Raw genomic sequence first — 18,450 nt, forward strand, 5'->3', positions numbered from 1 at the left:
TCTCTACTATGGTACACACGTTCAAGACCTTGAGCCAGGGATTTACTCTGGTCACCTCTCCTGAAGGGGCTTGGGGCCTGCTCCAACCTAGAGAGCTCATGGTAGGTATACAGCCCCCATTCCAAGCTGCGATCATAACCCTGCTGGTCCTCTGACCTCACACTGATGCAGACACAGGCCAACCTGCCCCCATTGCTTATACGGGGATGGATTGGAAACTGCCACCCACAGCCCCTAAATCAACCCAACCAGAAACAGGCACACATCACTGGGCTCAATTTCCCTCTGAAGGCAAAGAGAAGACAAGTGCATATCCTATTCTAAGAAAAACATGAACACAAAACAATCTTTTATAACTTGGTATCATCGTAAAATCCAAAAGACGGGTATTTTAAGCACCCTTTCCTCCCAAAGACTGGCAAGATGTGTGATGTATTTCCTGAAGTATTCATTTTTTTAATGTTAATTTATTTCTTTGACTGCACCGGGTAATTAGTTGAGGCATGCAGGAACTTTAGTTGCGGCATGTGGGATCTAGTTCCCTGACCGGGGATGGAACCGGTGCCCCCACCCTTGAGAGTGCAGAGTCTTAGCCACTAGACCACCAGGGAAGCCCCTGAAGTATTCATTTTATACAAAACCTCTGAAGTTACAGAGCCAGCTCAAAAGGTCAGTCAACCATTAGATACAAATGGTGACCAAGATTTGTCACAATAGCCAGCTGCTGGGCCACCATCATGTTTTACAATTTTCACTTAATGCAGTTAATTTTTTGGACTTTATATTTTAAAATATAAAGTCATCTTCCAGGGTAGTATCTATTGAAGTAGGCCACTGGAAGTTGTAATCCTAGACTTGCTTTTTTCTGGGTGCTAGAGGAGACCAGCCATTCTCTTGACATCTGTCCCATTTAAAGAAATCCACTCTGGCTACTGGCCTAGTTGTTTCAAAAAACCGCATTTTAACCAAGGCTTATGCAAGACCGGGTTGCTGCATCTGATCTGGTGTCTTATTTAAAAGCACACGGGATACATAACAATGCACTCTTTGTGTATGTGAGGGTAAAGAGGAAAGCTTTGGCAACATTCTTAAAATCGAACCAGCCTTAAAAATAAAAATTTAAAAAAAAACCTGACTTCAAAGAGGAAACTCAAATCTTCAGAGATCATACCAGCACATTCCTGTGAGGCCACAGGGTGACTTGAGAGTGTAGCCTCAAATTCAATTTCAAATATCACAGCAGTCCCACCTCATTTCCAGCCAAAAACTAGTCATCTTCTGAGATATTTCTGAGATACCCAAACTTCCCTTACAGATTCCTAGACAACTGGCAGATTTGCTTGAAATACAGAGCTTGTTCCATCCCCTGCTAAAGCTGCTCCCCCTGCCCTCCCGGGCTCAGAACACTCGGTGAGGGCTCTGCCCAACAAGCTAGCAGGATCTCCCCAAGCCTCCCAAATAGACGATATTCCCCCCCTCTATATGAAGCCCTGTGGCTTAACTTCAGAACTGCAACGACATTTTGAACAGCCCAGAAGCTATGCTGCCCAACCTTATTCAGTGTTAAGCCTGGCTTAAATGGTTCTCTACACTGTTCTAAAGCAGAAAGGCTATTAGTTCCTGCATGCAATTCTAGGGGGAAAAAACTGCACACAGAGTGGGCAAGGGTAACACAGACTTGCCAGGCCTATAAGATGTGAAACCAAAAACTAATTCATTATATTAAAAAAGCTAAACTGCCTTTTCTGTCAGGTTAGAAAAGCTGTTTTACTGTAACTGCTTCAAGTCTCTAGAGAGCTTTAAGAGTTCACCACAGGCGCTTCCCAGGTGGCGCAAGTGGTAAAGAACCCACCTGCCTAAGCAGGAGACCAGGGTTTGATGCCTATCTCAGGAAGATCCCCTGAGGGCACGGCAAATGCCTAGAGAACCCTTTGGACAGAGGAGCCTGGCGGGCTACAGTCTGTGGGGTCACAAAGACTCAGACACAACTGAGCACACTTACACACATGGGTTCTTGAAACAGCCAGTCAGCAAAGCAGAAACTGGTTCCTAGGTTGTGTCACCCCCCAATCCCAACTATTCTAATCACCCATTTCAGACCTCAAATCACCATGGACCTCAGGCTCTCTATATTGGTCTGCTTGTCCACAGTGGGCAGTGGGGGTCTCAGAGGAGCCCTAACTGAATATACGCAGGGAGTACAGCAGGGAGAGGTACAGAGAAAACTTCATAAGCCCTGAGTCACACATGCCCAGTGACTCACTGCCACCATCCTTCTCCAGCTAGTTCCAGACTAAGAATTAGCATGACGTCATGCTATCCAACAAGTTACAATATAGACAGATTTTGCTTAATTAATTCCAGCAGCAGGTATGTACAAACAATTGTAGAATAAACAAATCACAGTATAATGCCACTCTGGGATCTCTAACTTTTGTAAGGGATACCTCTGTGAATCTTTGGAAAAATATCAAAACTAAGTAATATCTACTTTGTATATTAAACATGAATTTATGAAGGCAAGCTAATAATAGCACTTCAAAAGAGGTTAAGAATTCTTAGAGGGCATATATCCTTAAGCATCAACTCACCAACAGCACTACACTTCAGCGAGCTACTGTTTTCAACTTATCCAAAACCACACAGGTCCTAAGAGGCAGAGGCAAGACTCCAGCCTCACAGCTTGACTTCATACTACAGAATTAGCTCAGAATAACTCGGAAATGAGAAGGCAGACAGGTTGACAGGTTTGCTGTTATGCTGTGGGAAAGGGCCCCTCACTTTCTTTGGATAAAAATAAGAGGCTGGAAGACTGGTAGACACATTCAAGAAATGATGAGTATAGAGCAGAAAGAGGGAAAAGGTTAGGTAAGTGCTGCAGCCAGTTTGAAGGGCCTCTTAATGGTGTCGGTAAATTGCCTGTTTTCTTAGATGAGCTGTCAGATCTCTATTAAACATGATTTAAAGACTATGGCCAAGGTCTACAGAAAGTCAGGAAGGGAATAATTATATTGTCTGTCCACTCAATCTTACATATTCAGAAAGACCTTTCTCTTCTGGGAAATAGAAATGAGACACTCTAGCTAGACTGAATGCTGCTACCTTCCCCACTAAAACCAGCACAAATGGAAAAACAGCTTAATTCCTGAGTAAACGGAATCAGGGATCCAGAAGTAGTCAAAGGGTTGGCATTCTGTTTCTGTGAAGGGCCACTGAGTAAATATTTTAGGCTTTTTGGTCAGGTATAGTCTTTGGTGTGTCAGTTATTCCTCTGGATAAGGAAATGGCACCCCACTGCAGCATTCTTGCCTGGAGAATCCCATGGACAGAGGAGCCTGGCAGGCTATAGTCTATAGAGTCACAAAGAGTCAGATATGACTAAGCGCACACACACTATTGTAAAGGTAGATATGAGACAAATAAGAGAGGAAATAAAGGCAAACTACTGTTCAGTAATGATCTGAGCCACAAGAGCTACACGAAGGGAACACATTAAAACTACATGTGGATACAGATAATTCTAAAGTAAGAAAAACAGGGAGCACAAGGAAGAAAGAAAATTAAAAATTTGTGAGCTATCTCAAACTACCAAGAAAAACTTAATTCAGCCATAAGTGAGAGGCTGGAAACCAGAGCAGAGCAGTTTGGAGTACACCAGTAAAAAACTGAGCCAGCGGTTCCCCTGAATGGTATCAATGACAATTAGAAGAGTCAGAAGTCTATCAGAACCTTAGTTATGTAAGCAGCCTCCAGAGAACTAGGACAAGAACTGCCTCCAAGTCTTTTCCAACTAAACAACCACACACAAATTTAACTCTTTCAATATTAAGAGAAACATTTAAGTACACAAAAATCAAACCATTTACTACCTACTAGGTAACTTTATTGAAAGTATCTTGCATTCATGACGGATGCTTTCTGGGTTATGCCACACATTTTACCATTAAAGGTTAAATTATTTTCTACATGCAAGTAGTATGAATAGTTTTCCCCACATGGGATCACTGATTATAAAAAGATGACACACCACATAGGCTATCTTTTTTAACTGAAAAGCTAGCAAACTAATTATTATATCTCCTCCCAAACCACAAACTGAGTAGTAACTGAGCCTTCAAAGCTGAGAGGATTAAAAATGCAAAAATAAGCCCTCAGATCCAATTAAGGAAGCCCTGCTACATACAGGCTAGTGAATACCAGGGGTACTTACTCCTCCAGGAAGATTAAAGACACTCTGATAACCCCACTCAAAGCATTTACCTCAAGTAGCCTTTATCCAGTTTCCAATTGAATAAAGATAATACATTGTTAAATTCTATTTCAGAAGGTTTTTTGCAAGTTGCTTTATTTACAACACCAACTTTAAAAGTCACTGAACTAAAATTAACTGGACAATAAACTAGGCAGAAATTGCTTTACAAAAAGGGAAAGCCCAAAATGCCACTTTCTATAGGGAACCCACAGTTCAATTTTATTCAGAGCAAAGAAAAGAAACTTTCAATCATACTAGAAGAAACTGGGCCTTAAGTTTGGGAACTGTACTGAAACTACACATGCAATGAGGACAACATTCTGCTAATACAATTGACTTGCTGCTGCATTTGTTGACTGTTTTTCTAATATTAACAATTATAAACAAAGCAGTGCAACTAGTATTTGGAGTAATCCTTACAGTGTTACAGCGTTAGACATGAAATTTCACTTCTCCTCACACCACTGGTTCTCTTTGCGTACCTAGAAGAGACAGATATAAGGAAGTACCTTAAGTAGTCTTTACTAAAACCACTACTCATCAATAGCCTGTGAGGTAGATTAGAAAGACAGACTGAAAACTAGGGGAAAAAAAACAGGTTAAGAGTATACTTTCAGGTTGCCATTCTTTCCTTCCTGCTTTTTTATTGTGCCCTGCTGAGATTATCAAAAAAAGCAAAGACAATTGGCAGTTACAGCTTTAGTCATGACCTGTGTCAACAAAATCATTCTGATCTATTCATTCATTTCTTCTCAGTATACCGGTTATCCTGGCATACAATCCACAGGGCCTGCTCTTCTGAAGTAAAATATTGATGGTTTACATGTAAGGTCCCAAGTCCAAAACTAGTAACTGCTAAGGAACAAACATCAAACTGCACTATAAGAACTAACTGTTGTTATGCTTATAAAAGATCAGTATCATCTAAGTGCTTAGACTGAGACCAGTATATTTTTAGCATACCAAAGGGACCTATTTCCCCTCAAGTAAGGTAAAGACTCATTGATATAAACACCTCTATTCCTAGCATGCTATGGGTTTTTAGTTTCTTTAAAAGCATTTGATTAAGAACAAGCTGTTAGCTACCTACCTGGGCTTCCTCTTCTTCAGTAAAATCATTTTTGATATTGAATGTCTTTCGAATCTCCTCAGGAGTTTTGCCCTTGATCATATTAGCAACAGTCTTGCAGGTAACGTCAAGCAAACCTTTGATGTCTAAGTAGTTTGCTGCCTGTAAAGTAATTGTTGTTTTTATTATATACTTGATGCTTTAAATCAAATCCAAAGTTAGTGACTAACAATGAACATCTAATTTAGCTTAAAATGCTAGTCAATTTTAAGAAATTAAAGACTTTGTTAAATCTTAAAGCCCAAAACAGGTCTATCTTGGAAGTATATACTTGAAAGTATATTCTGCTGTCATTAATCTTCTACATCCTTATGGATTCTGTCTACTTGTTTCACCAGAGACAGATGTTGAGATCTCAACTGAGATTACAATTATGATTGTGGACTTACATACTTATCCTTCTATTGGTTTTGTTTCACTTTCTAGAAATTCTGCTTTTAGGTAGAAAAACATTTAGGATTCCTATGTCCTCTCAATAATGAACAGATCCTTTATCATTATACAGTGAACCTCTTTAATCCTTTCATTCTTTGCCCTGAAATCTAATATAGTCACTCTAGTTTTCTTTTGGTTATTACTGTTAGCATATTTTTTCCACCCTTTACAAACTTAATTGTGTCTGTATATTCAAAGTGAGTTTTTCTGGTAAAAATAGCTAAGTCTTATTTTTCTATCCAATTACCTGTGGTGACCATTTACATCTTTTTATTCTGGTAAAAAGCCATATAATATAAAACATACTACTTTAACCATACTTAACTGCACAGTTCAATGGCACTAACTACATTCACCCTGCTGTGCAGCTCTTACCATCTTCTATTTCCTGAATTTGTCACTTTCCTAAACTGAAACTCTGTCCTCATTAAACATTTAATTCTCCATTCTCCCTCCCCACAGACCATTTACATTTAATGTGGTTATTGATACATAGGTTTAAATATAGCACTGCACAAATTTAAAGTTAAAATTCAGTATCAATGAATGTAACAAATAAAAAGTGCTAAAGGTTATGCCAAAAATATCCTATACTATGTATTAAAAACATACCAATATAAGCTCAAAGAGTGTCCCTTGGTCAACTTTCAGGAATTCTTGATCCCAAACAGGTATATCATCTGTTCGTTTTTCTTTGTTCTCATCATCCTCAGGAGGAGGAGGATCATCCTTGTGGTGGGTGCACCACTGAATGACCTACAACATAAAAAGTTTATTCCTATGTGGCATTTTATAACAAGGTACTTCCACTGCTGGGGCAAGTTCATTTCTACACAGGGACTAGCTATACTAACTTGAATAAAGTTAGTAGCCAAGCTTGACAATCACAACCCTAGAGAATGGAAGATCTTACATAACAGCGAACCAGTAAGGACCTAACAAAAGCAGAAGAGATTAAGAAAAGGTGGCAAGAACACACAGAAGAACTGTACAAAAAAGGTCTTAATTACCCAGATAACCACGGTGGTGTGGTTAGAGTTAGACATCCTGGAGTCTGAAAGTCAAGTGGGTCTTAGGAACCATTACTATGGACAAAGCTAGTGGGGGTGATGGAATTCTAGCTGAGCTATTTCAAATTCTAAAAGATGATGTTGTTAAAGTGCTGTACTCAACCAGCAAATCTATAAAACTCAGCAATGCCCACAGGACCAGAAAAGGTCAATTTTCATTCCAATCCCAAAGAAAGGCAGTGCCAAAGAAATGTTCAAACTACTGTACAATTGCATTCATTTCACAGGCTAGCAAGGTTATGTTCAAAATCCTTCAGGCTAGGCTTCAGCAGTATGTGAACTGAGAACTTCCAGAAGTACAAGTTGAATTCAGAAAAGGCAGAAGAACCAGACCAAACTGCCAACGTTCGCTGGCTCATGGAGAAAGCAAGAGAATTCCAGAAAAACATCTACTGCTGCTTCAATAACTACACTAAAGCCTTTGAGTATGTGGATTGTAACAAACTGGAAAATTCTTAGAGCGATGGGAATACCAGATCCCCTTACCTGTCTCTTGAGAAACCTGTATGCGGGTCAAGAAGCAACAGTTAGAACCAGATATGGAACAACTGGTTCAAAAAAGGAAAAGGAGTAGAACAAGGCTGTAGATTGCCACCATGCTTATTTAACTTATTTGCAAAGTACATCATGCGAAATGTCAGGCTAGGTGAATCACAATCTGGAATAAAGATTGCTGGGAGAAATATCAACAACCTCAGATATGCACATGATACCACTCTAATGACAGATAGTCTCTTGGTGAGGGTGAAAGAGGAGAGTGAAAAAGCTGGCTTGAAACCAATAATCAAAAAACTAAGATCATGGCATCTGGTCCCATCACTTCGTGGCACATAGAAGGGGAAAATGTGGAAGCAGTGACAGATTTTATTTTCTTGGGCTCCAAAATCATTGCAGCCATGAAATTAAAAGATGCTTGCTCCCTGGAAGAAAAGCTATGACAAACCCAGACAGTGTATTAAAAAAGAGAGACATCACTTTGCCAACAAAACTGCTGCTTTTGAATTGTGATGCTGGAGAAGACTCTTGAGAGAAGATCAAACCAGTCAACCCTAAAGGAAATCAACCCTGAATATTCATTAGCTAAAGAAAATCAATCCTGAATACTCATTAGAAGGACTGATACTGAAAGTGAAGCTCCAATACTGTGGCCACCCGATGCCAAAGAGCTGACTCACTGGAAAAGACCCTGATGCTAGGAAAGATTAGAGAGGCAAAAGGAGTATGGGGTGGCAGAGGATGAGATGGTTAGATAGTATCACTGACTCAGGAATTTGAGCAAGCTCCAGGAGATAGTAGGCTTCCCTGATGGCTCAGTAAAGAATCTGTTTGCAGTGCAGGAGATCTGGGTTCAATTCCTGGGTCGGGAAGGTCTCTGGAGAAGGGAATGGCAACCCATTTCAGTATTCTTGCCTGGAAAATTCCATGGACAGAAGAGCCTGGCAGGCTACAGTTCACAAAGTTGTAAAGAGTTGGACATGACTGAGCAACAAACTCTTTCTCTTTCCAAGAGACAGTGTAGGACAGAGGAGCCTGGAGGCTCCAAGAGGTTGCAATGAGTAGACACGACTTTGACTAAACAAAAAGCAATGTGGTAAAAAAAAATTCATTGAGAACTCCTATAAAGTCTATAAAGACTATAAAATGCATTAGCCTGGAAAACATTATGCTAAGTGAAATAAGCCAGACACAAAGAATATTCTATGATCCCATTTTTAAAAGATACCCAGTACAGTCAAATTCATAGACAGAACAGTGATTATAAGATACTTTTTACCTACACTAGGGACATTAAAAAGACTGGCAACAGCCAATCACAGTGAAAAATATGCAGTATAGCTGCATCTCATGCCAAGCTCAAGAGAACACGTAAAATCCAACTGTGTATGGTTAATGGCTCTGAAAAAAGAAGGGGCCAATTGGAACCAACTATTCCCATCTCTAAGCCTAGCCAGTTTTCCCCCTAGTGTGGAAACTGGATGCCATTTCTTCAGAAGAGCATTCAATTACACAGTAGGCTCTATTAAGAAGCCACGCTCCCTGAAACACTAATATGTAGATGGCTGTTTATGCACAGGATAAGGTGATCAACTGAGAAAAAACAAACCAAAAAAAAGCACATATCATGTTCTCAAACTCCTTTTGAGGCACACCCACTCAGTAGACACGCAATCAAAAATGTTTTCCTTTTGCTAACCTTATACTATCATATGTCAATAATTCAAATCTGCTAATGAAAAAGACATCTTAAATATTCACAGGGTTTGGTTAACAAAACAAATACCTTAGTCATAATCTTACTATAGCTTTTTTTAAGGACACTATATTTATATCTCTATAAAAAGATCACCAACATATTGCTAATTAAGAAAAGGATACATATATATTTATGTGTAGTTTGCTCCCTTACCTTTTTTAATATTGCTGCATTAACATTCGGCAAGGGGACTGGATCATCATCTCCTTCATCATCCATTCCCAAATCTAAGAAAACAAGAGGGGAGTTGCCATTATTATCTAACTCCATTATAACAATCAGGCTGTTTCAAACAAGTAATTTGTAAGACAAGTTTATCTGAAAGACTCAAAAAAGTATTTTACTCATTAAAACAAGTTCACCCAAAACTATATAAAAACATGTGAGTTAACAAATACAGGAGTATTATATAAACAGAGTTCTTAATTAGGAAAAGTGATTTAATAAGTGGGATAAGTGGCAACCACTTGGGAAAAAATAAAAGCCAGACTCCTACCCTTACTCTTGATACCAAACTCTCTAGATGGACATCATTTAGGAAAATAAAACAATGTGAATTATTGTTTTATTTCCCAGAATCGTCTGTTAAAATCTGAAGCCCAAATATGTACATTCACACACATACACACAACAGATTATGCAGCCACTAATAAAAACAATGCAGGCAGCTCCACACTTACTGGTATGATTCAATATTAAAGTAATACACAGGTTTCTCTAACAAAAAAGTCTTTCATGGTTTCTGTAAGGCAAAAATTTTAAAAAGATAGGGTTTTTCTGGAATGACTCAGGAAGTGAATGATTTTCCCAAATTATGTTATTCCTATTCCCAAGCTTTAAAGCATTCTGTTGTGGCATCTTATATCAGAATTATCTCAGTATGAAACTTTATTCCAGAGAATAGCAGTGTCTCAGTTTCTTGATAGAATAGTTGTTTGGCATTTCTTTGGACGAAAAGTTTCTCTGAATGTATCAACTAAACATCATATGGCACGTTGGGGACACAGGCTTCCAGATGTCATCATAACTTTCAGATTACCAAAGTGGTTGCTGAGCTCCAAAGAAAAAACTTAAAATCTGTATGTTACTCAGATTCTAAGAAAGAATGTTTTTCAAACCAAATGGGTCTGTCTTCCAGAGTTGCCAAAGAAATGTGTAACAGTGCCAAGATTAGAAGTCAAAAGTTACTGCATTGCTATACTGGTTGTTTCACAGCATCAGTTATGCTGACATGGCTCAACCTTCTGAGTCCCTAATTTACAGCTATCCTAGGCAGTGAAGAATTAGCTATGAATATCCAAAGAAATCAGAACTGTAGGTGGGAATTGATGCGTAAATCATTCTGAACACTATAAGACTAGCTGAGGTAACCAAGGAATGAAAGAGTATTGATGTAATGAAGAGGTACAATGATTAAGCAAATCCTGGGGAACTGAAGCCTTTAAAAATAGGGAGACAGGATGTGAGTGAGGTAAGTAATAAGTATGTTGAATGCCAAATCTAGAAGGGACTGATCAAATGTCAGAAGCTCTCAGTAAGTATAGATGAGAACTGAAATGATGCACCTGACAACATGGAGATCAATGAGCTTTCTCCAATCAAGTGGTAAAGATAAGAGTAGATTCAACAAGTTTCCTATTTTCCTGTATGCATGCATTCACTCATGTCCCCTCTACTCTCCACCAATGCCTTTCCCTGATTCCATCTCTGAGAGAAAAACTACAAAATGACAATATTTCAATTTGGATCAAACCACTTACGCTTTTCTTGAACTGGTATGAAATATTTTTAAATCAGAGGGCAGAGAAAGTTCTACTATGTAATATACATGTGGTTTGGGGAGTGAACATATTAGAGGAAATGCAGAAGACCAGCTTGTTTAGAAGATATAAATGTCATTTGGAAGCCATAACTCATGTTAAAAATAAGGGCCTTATGGTTGTAAATGATCCACTTCTCTAGCACTTAAACCAAGAATTTGCAATGTTTTTTTGCTAACTGATGGCTCAAGTACCAAGAGTCATTCCTTTAAGCTATTTAGTTTCAAGAATGTCTGAAAAACACTTGTATCCTGATACCACACCCCAGACCTGAAGAAATCAGTCAATTCATGTGTATACATGACACTTTCACTTCTGATTTTACAGTGATTAGATTTCATTTCAATACACTCCAGTCCTCAAGTGGCTAAATTTCTATATAAACCACTGGTACTTTAGATAAAGCCATTCACCTCTGAAGCCCAAAGGCTATGGGGAGAAATGAACTGTTGCTGTCTACCATTCACTTGCTTCAGTGATCCAAGAAGTCCTATGTTCATTCTTATTGGCAAATGCTTCTCTGAAGCAGCAAAGGACCAATTAGGGTGCCAGGCACCAACGAAGATGAAGTAAAGAACACTTTACTTCATTGCCAAAGCCAAGTATTTAGGCAGTAATTTTGGCATCAGTTTCTACATCTCCTAGATAAAGCCTTACTCACCTGCCTTTAGGAATAGTTGGTTAGCTTTCACACCTATGTGACCAAGTTCTTCATTCAACACGTACTTGATGAACAGTGATTGTGGGATGTATCAAGGGGTTTACAACTTAACTGAAGTAAGCCATGTAAGTTAACCAGTGTACAGGACTGTAAGTACCATATAACTGTTGTCAACTATCAAACTAAAAAACTGAAAAATCTGAAAGCATGTTCAGATTTAAAAAAAAAAACAAAACAGAAGACAAACCTTCTGCCTCTCAGCTTCCATCTCTACTACACCTAGTATCTGACTTGTTAGAAGTCTAAATTATCCCTGAAATCCTAACTGATCAGTCTTCAATCTGATAATCCTCCCTTTTCCCTTGGCTTTCATAAATTCTACTCCAGCTTCTCCACTTCTGAATTTCCATTCCTAACACCCATCCTGCCTCAATATGGCCACTTGCCAATCTCATTTACTTACACACACACACCCCCCCTCAAATTAAGTCTATCTCCAGCGATCTATAACTCAGGGACCAAGAGCCAACAGTCAATTGACCAGTAGGTTATTACAAAGATCTTTTGAGAGAATCTCTTACACAACATGTTCAAGCTCAAAGTCATTTACTTTCCATTCCCCTCAAACTTGTTACTCAGCTCTATCAACTACAGCATCACAATCACAACCCCAACAAAAAACCTCAAATTTTAAACACATCCTGTCTCAGTTTACCTCAGAATGCTCTCCCAAAACATCTTTACTAGTCTGAACTATCACCTCACTAGGACTACACACTATATTCTCTCCACAAGCCTAAAGAATAACAGCAGCCAAGATGTTTCCATAGCACCGCTAGGACTAATGCATTAATTATACCATGTGACCACTGAGTATCCATAAATTTTGGTATTCACAGAGGGTCCTGAAACCAATCCCTTGCAGATACGGAGACAACTGAACTAAAGAACATTCTTATCACTCTAAGTATTTTCCTCCACCAGTTCTAGAAACTGATTTGTGTATCTCCATATATTATTTATGTCTACCAACCCACTGATATTAGTAAGAGATCCATGTTAATAGTAAAAGTTTTAAAATGCTTCAGGATTTGTTTTCTTGGCTTCTTTACGTAGTGTTCATGCTCTGCAGTTTCAAAGGAATGACAAAATAAAAGGGAAAACTTTGTTTTTAAAAAAAAAAACCTTGGTTTTTTTACTTGGTTTACATACTCAGCTTACTCCCTCTGTTGAAACAAGGTGTTCTATTTAACTGCCATATATAAGGTATCTCTTTACAAAGGCTTTAGTTTTTGCCATTAGAAATGTGAATGCAAATTTACTTGGAAGAGAAATGGGCCATTATCTGAGTCCTGGAAATCATTTCCATATTATTAACAGCCTACAATATTATTTACTTAATAAGAGAAAAAACTAACTCAGAAAGTGCTGAAAAAATGACTTCTATCAGATAGATGTAGTTAATACTTTAAAGAAAAAACTTTACCTCTTCATACCCTTGAGCAATTTTGACAGAATGTTACTTCCAGACTATGTTTACAAGTTATATCAAACTACATATTTCTTCCCCTTTCCCCTGACCCAGGTTTTCTAATAAACTTACCTTCCAACATAGTCTTGATGGTCACAGACTGTTTTGCAATTTCAACATCAACTTCAAATATCTCTCCATCAGAACTCTGCAACTTAATTGAAGGCATCTAAAAAAAGGTATTATACTGAATTTGAAATTTAAGAGAGAATACTTCTATATGGCATTTCATCAACCGTAGCCTGTTAGAGCCCTTCCAACTCATTAACCATAAAATCCTAAGAACCTACAATATATAACACTATAAACACTCATTATTCACAGGCTAGCACACAAAGATAGAAACCTTTTTTCTAAGTATAACTCCTAGGTACAGAAGCTTTTAACACCTGCTCTCATTGGTTTAAGCTTTAGAAAAAAATAATTTATAATTTTGATGCAAAATACATCTAAAATGGACTTACTGACTCTGCCTTTCTGCTCTCACTGACTACCCCTACTTGAATAGTTAACTGCCACTGTTAACCACCTGCAAACCTGAGATAGGTCAGTACAAAATCAACAAAGCTACCAAATAAGACAGTAATTTTCCCAGCAGTGAGACTTATCAGTGAAAACTGAGTTCAGATCCAAAGAGTAGATCAGGATATACTTATGTTTGGATCAATGCAAGACCATAAACAAGTGAATATAATATTTAATAAGCAGATGTTGTCCTAATGACTTAAACATAGTAACTTAAATTTCCTTTTTATCTTTCATTACTGACTGTCCAGGTATCCCCAGTTTGAAATCTTCCAAAATCCTCAAGAGTAAAAACCTATTACTTGCTCCAAAAAAATTTATTAACTCAACATTAATTATGAGTCATTAGGAAAAGGACACTTCTTACATAAAATTAAACAATTCAAAAGAGCTGAATTCTGACCAAAAAAGAAAAAACCCTCTTTAAAATTGAAACGTTCTAAGCTTCTAAGCCAGCAATTTCTTACCATCTTCAGATTTTGGGGGGAGTGGTTCAGGGAAGTGGGTAATGGCAGCAATACCTGACCCTAAAAATTCAAGACCTCTTTCAATTTCAAGTATAGATTTTTCAATCCTGTGATGTCATTACAACTTAAAAACATAGAATTTGACACTGAAAACACCGACTGAACCTTTGTTAAGGTCCCAAGACTTAAAATCCATTAAAACAGTTAAAATATTTATTCTGCTTTCCCCAGATAAGAATCCCCATTTCCCAAAGAGACAAATTAGCACAAGGAAGCAAAAATATAAAGTTGTTTTAAAACCAGCCATTGAAATACCCAGCTCTCCCTCATCCATGGTTGGAGAGAATCACATTTCATTTTTCATTTCACCAATATGTGGTTTCTCCATGTTGCTCCTTACCTGCCAATAATGCAGTTGTCAAGCTCCATGGGTAAAGACCCAGAGCAGAGGACCTTCTCTGTAACAAGGTGATAACAAAAGGTATCCCCCAAAAAAGTATTTTAATGTGAGTTCAATTTCTAACTATGAAACATTCTTTGTTGTTTTTTTTTACTTTCCACGTACTGGAGTGAACATTATTAGAGAACCTCAAGTCTGGCAAAACAGCTGATAAAATTACGTTTAAGCATATTTCAAATAACTTTCGATAAACAGCAAGATCTGCTTACTCATAGTCAAATTCGTGTATTAGGTTACTTTTAAAGGAGTTGAGATCTTACTCAACAGCAAGGAAGCAATCGCTTAATCTGTAATTTGATGCTCTTTGTAACACTAAACTTGATACTCAAATAATTCTTTTTTAGTGTTAAACATCTGGAATTTAGAGCAAAATTTAATAATGGATGAAATTTTGTTTGAAATGCTTTCAAGACCATTCCTTCAACTCCTCATGCTCCGGTATTTGTAAATTAAATCACCCTCTAAGAGGTGGGTTTTATCATCATAAAGGAAAAAGCCTGTTTTAAGTGACCCGAAATTCTAACACCTTTTAGGGGGTAGAATGAAACCTGCATTGCTCTATAACACAGAAACCTTCTACTATAATAAGGCTCTGATGAAAAAAATTCATGACCCCAAATCTAAGCCTTAAGTCTCCATTAAAAAGTGAACCAAAGCAGGGAATGAATATCCCTTCAAAAAAAAGCCAGGCACCTCGAGTTAACGCACCTAAAAAACGACACCACTATGACGATGGCATCTGCTATTACAACAACCGTTTCAGCAATCCCTGGCTGTGGCAAAACAGAAATATTCTGAAGGAGCAGGCGGCTCTCTGCCAAGATTCGGTCCCAACAGTTAGGTAGGACCGGTGACTAGTGACGCCAGACACACGGGAGAGAAAGGATATGAATCAAGAATCCAGCGTTCCCGGACTACCACTGCCACGCTCGCTCCGGACACCAAAACAATAAACATGGACACACGCCCACACTCACGACAGCCCCGGGAACTCCATTAAAAGCCCCACCACCACCCTCGCCCTGGGTCCTGGGGCCGGCAGGCTTACAGACAAGGGAGGCCCCCGGCCCCAGACTGGGCCTGCAGCCGAACACCGCGGCGGCTGATGGTCGCCCGGTGAAGAGGAGGCCCAATCCCAGGCTCGACTCGCACCTTCTCCCTCCCGCCCGCCGGGCACTCACGGGGGGCCGGTGAAGACGCGCGACTAGAGGAGGCCTCCTCGAGTCGACCCAAGGGGTGGGAGAACGGCGCCCGCTGGCACCTCCCGGAGAATGGGGTCGACAACTGTTCCACCAGGCCTGAGGTGAGGCCAGGCCCAGGTGCCTCCCGCCTTCAGCTGGCCAAAGCCCTAACGGTATGACCACCAGCTCGTAACCCGCCCCTTCCAGCCCCGTCGGCGTCCACTTACGGTGTTAGGTCTCAAGGAGATGGCGGGCCGCAGGCTGAAGTGAGCAGGGCGACGTCGTCAACCAGCAAAACTGAAAAGCGGAGAACAAGGCCACTACAGCGCAGAGGGGCGGCGCGCCGTCGGCCTTTATAGGAGCGGGCGCAGGCGCCGAGGACCCTGGGGCCCGTGACGTCACAGAACCGGCGGGGCTGGCCGGCGAGATCGCCTGACGGCAGGCGGAGGCCAGCGGGGCGGGCAAGGTGGAGACGCGGCTGTGCGAGATCCGGCGGGCCCCGATTCTCACCCACTTCCTCGAAAGCTCGGCTCGCTCTCCTCAAAGCAGGAACAGCGGACTGGCTGCTGTAAATCACGGTCTCCAGGGGTCCTTCAGGCGGGGGTGTCCTAAACTGAATTAAAGACCCAGGTCTTGAAAAGCCTAAAAGCCAGGGGCGTAGGGGAAGGAGGGGGAAGGGAGTGAACTGGGAGGAGAAGGATGGGGATAGAGGTGCGGAAGCAGGGGTTGAGCCAGGAGAGGTGTTCTTGGGTGGGTGATGTTTGGGAGGGGCTGTGACTCCCTTTCAGGGTGGGGAAACTGGGACTCAGAATGGAGCTGGCGTTTCCAGTCAGCGTTGTGAGATTCTGCTTAGTGCCTCCGTGCCCTCCCCTGAACCTGAGTTACCTCACTCTTCACAATAATCCATATGGTGAAATATCGTTATTCCCTTTTTAATTTGTGAGGGAACAGGTTCAGAACGAGGCAGTGCAGGAGTTTTTGATACTCTTAACCCGTATTTCCTACCAAGGACTTCTGAAAAGGCCTCTAGTCCAAAATAACAAGGGAGAGCCCAAGTCTAGAGTGGAGGTCTCTCTCTACCGGTGAACATCCGTTCTGCATAAGTGTATTGAGCCTGGGGCGGGAGTTGGGGGGTGGGAGTGAGGACTGAAATGGGGAAGAGCTCTGCAGCAAACTAGGCGGCCAGAGTCCAACCCGCTCTGAACGCCTCTGTGGGATGCTCCCTGATAATTTTCCTTTGGATGAACCCAACCCTTAAGGGAAAGGGATTAGTCTGAAAATTCCCACCCCCACCCTCGCCAGTCAGGGACTTTGACCAGCTCTACCCTGCTCTGCCTAGAGAACAACAGCCACCCCACCCCAGGAGACAAGGCGCCAGCTCACCTAACCAACAAGCACGTGACTGGTTTTCCTGACGCCTAAGAGACAAAAGACACTTCCACACAGGGGCCCCTAAAGAAAGCAGAGGCCTACAGCTCTTCTGGGATGGGACTGGGCAGGGAGGCCAAGCAGCTCCTTGGGTTACCAGGTCTTTGTCTGCAGGCTGTGGTATCCAGTGTCTGCCAGGTGCCACAGCTGATGACAGGAAGATGAAAGGACCTACAGGCCTCATACTTTTTTTGTCACAGCACAACCCTGCCCTCAGTAGCTCCAGTTTCTGGTCTCCCTCAAGGCCCACTGCATATGGGCCTTTGCTCCCCCGCATATGGCATACCAGGTGGCACTGTCTAGTCTTGTTGAGCATACTAATCAGTGCCAATCACACATCTAGTCTGAAGATCTGGCACAGGGCCTGGCATAAAGTAAGAGTATGCTTTTTCCAAGTATGTCTGTGGTCCCTCAGCATTAGAATCACCAAGAGAATCTTTTTTTTTTTTTAATTTTTTGTGATGTACACCATTGTTAAAATCTTTATTGAATTTGTTACAGTATTGGTTCTATTTTGGCTTTTTGGCCAGAGACATGTGGTATCTTAGCTCCCTGACCAGGGAAGCTCCCTTTGCATTGGAAGGTGAAGTCTTAACCAGGGAACTCCCTGAAAGTCTTGTTTTTAAAATGCAGATCTTATTACCCTTACAGCTATCATATGCATAGATTATCTCAGGAAAGATAAACATGGAGTTGTTTGCCTCAGGGGAGGGGAACTCGGTGAAGAGAGAAGAGGGTTGGGGTCATTTTCCATTTTATACCCTTTCTTCCTTTTGGATTTTGATCCATATAAATGTATTACATATTCAAAAATTTCTTTACTTAAAAATTGGCATCAGGTCAAGAAAAATGAGGATTCCTAGGTCCAGTCTTGATCTAATGAATCATACTCCCTGGGGGCAGGTTTTTCTGCCTTTGAACAAGTTCTCTCAAGTGATTTTTAAAGGGTAAGCTGAGAAACCACTATGGTAGGAACTCAGTGATGAAGCACTGCTAAGAAGGGGCCAGCAGTGTCTGTCAAAGGTGACTCATTTAGCTTCACATTTTCTGAATCAACCTTACCATCCACTCAGGAGAGATAAAACAGTTGCAGGACTGTGAGCTACAGGCTGGGGAACACGAATTTCCACTCATTTATACATAATCACTGGAGAAGGAAACGACAGTCCACTCCAGTGTTCTTGCCTGGAGAATCCCATGGACAGAGAAGCCTGATGAGCTGCAGTCCATAGGGTCG

At 40.6% G+C, this 18,450-nt stretch overlaps 1 protein-coding gene across 1 annotated transcript; it reads right to left on the minus strand.

Moving 5' to 3' along the window:
* Positions 1–3,870: 3,870 nt before the first annotated feature.
* On the minus strand, positions 3,871–16,140 carry SKP1 (S-phase kinase associated protein 1). The gene is made up of 6 exons (XM_052643123.1): positions 16,013–16,140; positions 13,225–13,321; positions 9,294–9,367; positions 6,429–6,572; positions 5,343–5,483; positions 3,871–4,734 (listed from the first exon to the last, which is right to left on the minus strand). The coding sequence occupies exons 2-6, from the start codon at positions 13,319–13,321 to the stop codon at positions 4,699–4,701; spliced, it is 492 nt and encodes a 163-aa protein (XP_052499083.1). The 5' UTR covers positions 16,013–16,140; the 3' UTR covers positions 3,871–4,698.
* Positions 16,141–18,450: the final 2,310 nt, after the last annotated feature.

The sequence above is a fragment of the Budorcas taxicolor genome, chromosome 7 (assembly GCF_023091745.1).
Source record: "Budorcas taxicolor isolate Tak-1 chromosome 7, Takin1.1, whole genome shotgun sequence".
In the NCBI taxonomy this organism is placed as follows: Eukaryota; Metazoa; Chordata; class Mammalia; order Artiodactyla; family Bovidae; genus Budorcas; species Budorcas taxicolor.

Excerpts from the sequence above, each read along its gene's own strand:
- SKP1 (XM_052643123.1), bottom strand. The coding sequence starts at position 13,321 with ATGCCTTCAATTAAGTTGCAGAGTTCTGATGGAGAGATATTTGAAGTT. Across the intron at positions 6,573-9,293 it reads ATGCAGCAATATTAAAAAAG|GTCATTCAGTGGTGCACCCA; the intron begins GTAAGGGAGCAA and ends TTTATGTTGTAG. Across the intron at positions 4,735-5,342 it reads CTGAAGAAGAGGAAGCCCAG|GTACGCAAAGAGAACCAGTG; the intron begins GTAGGTAGCTAA and ends TGTCTCTTCTAG.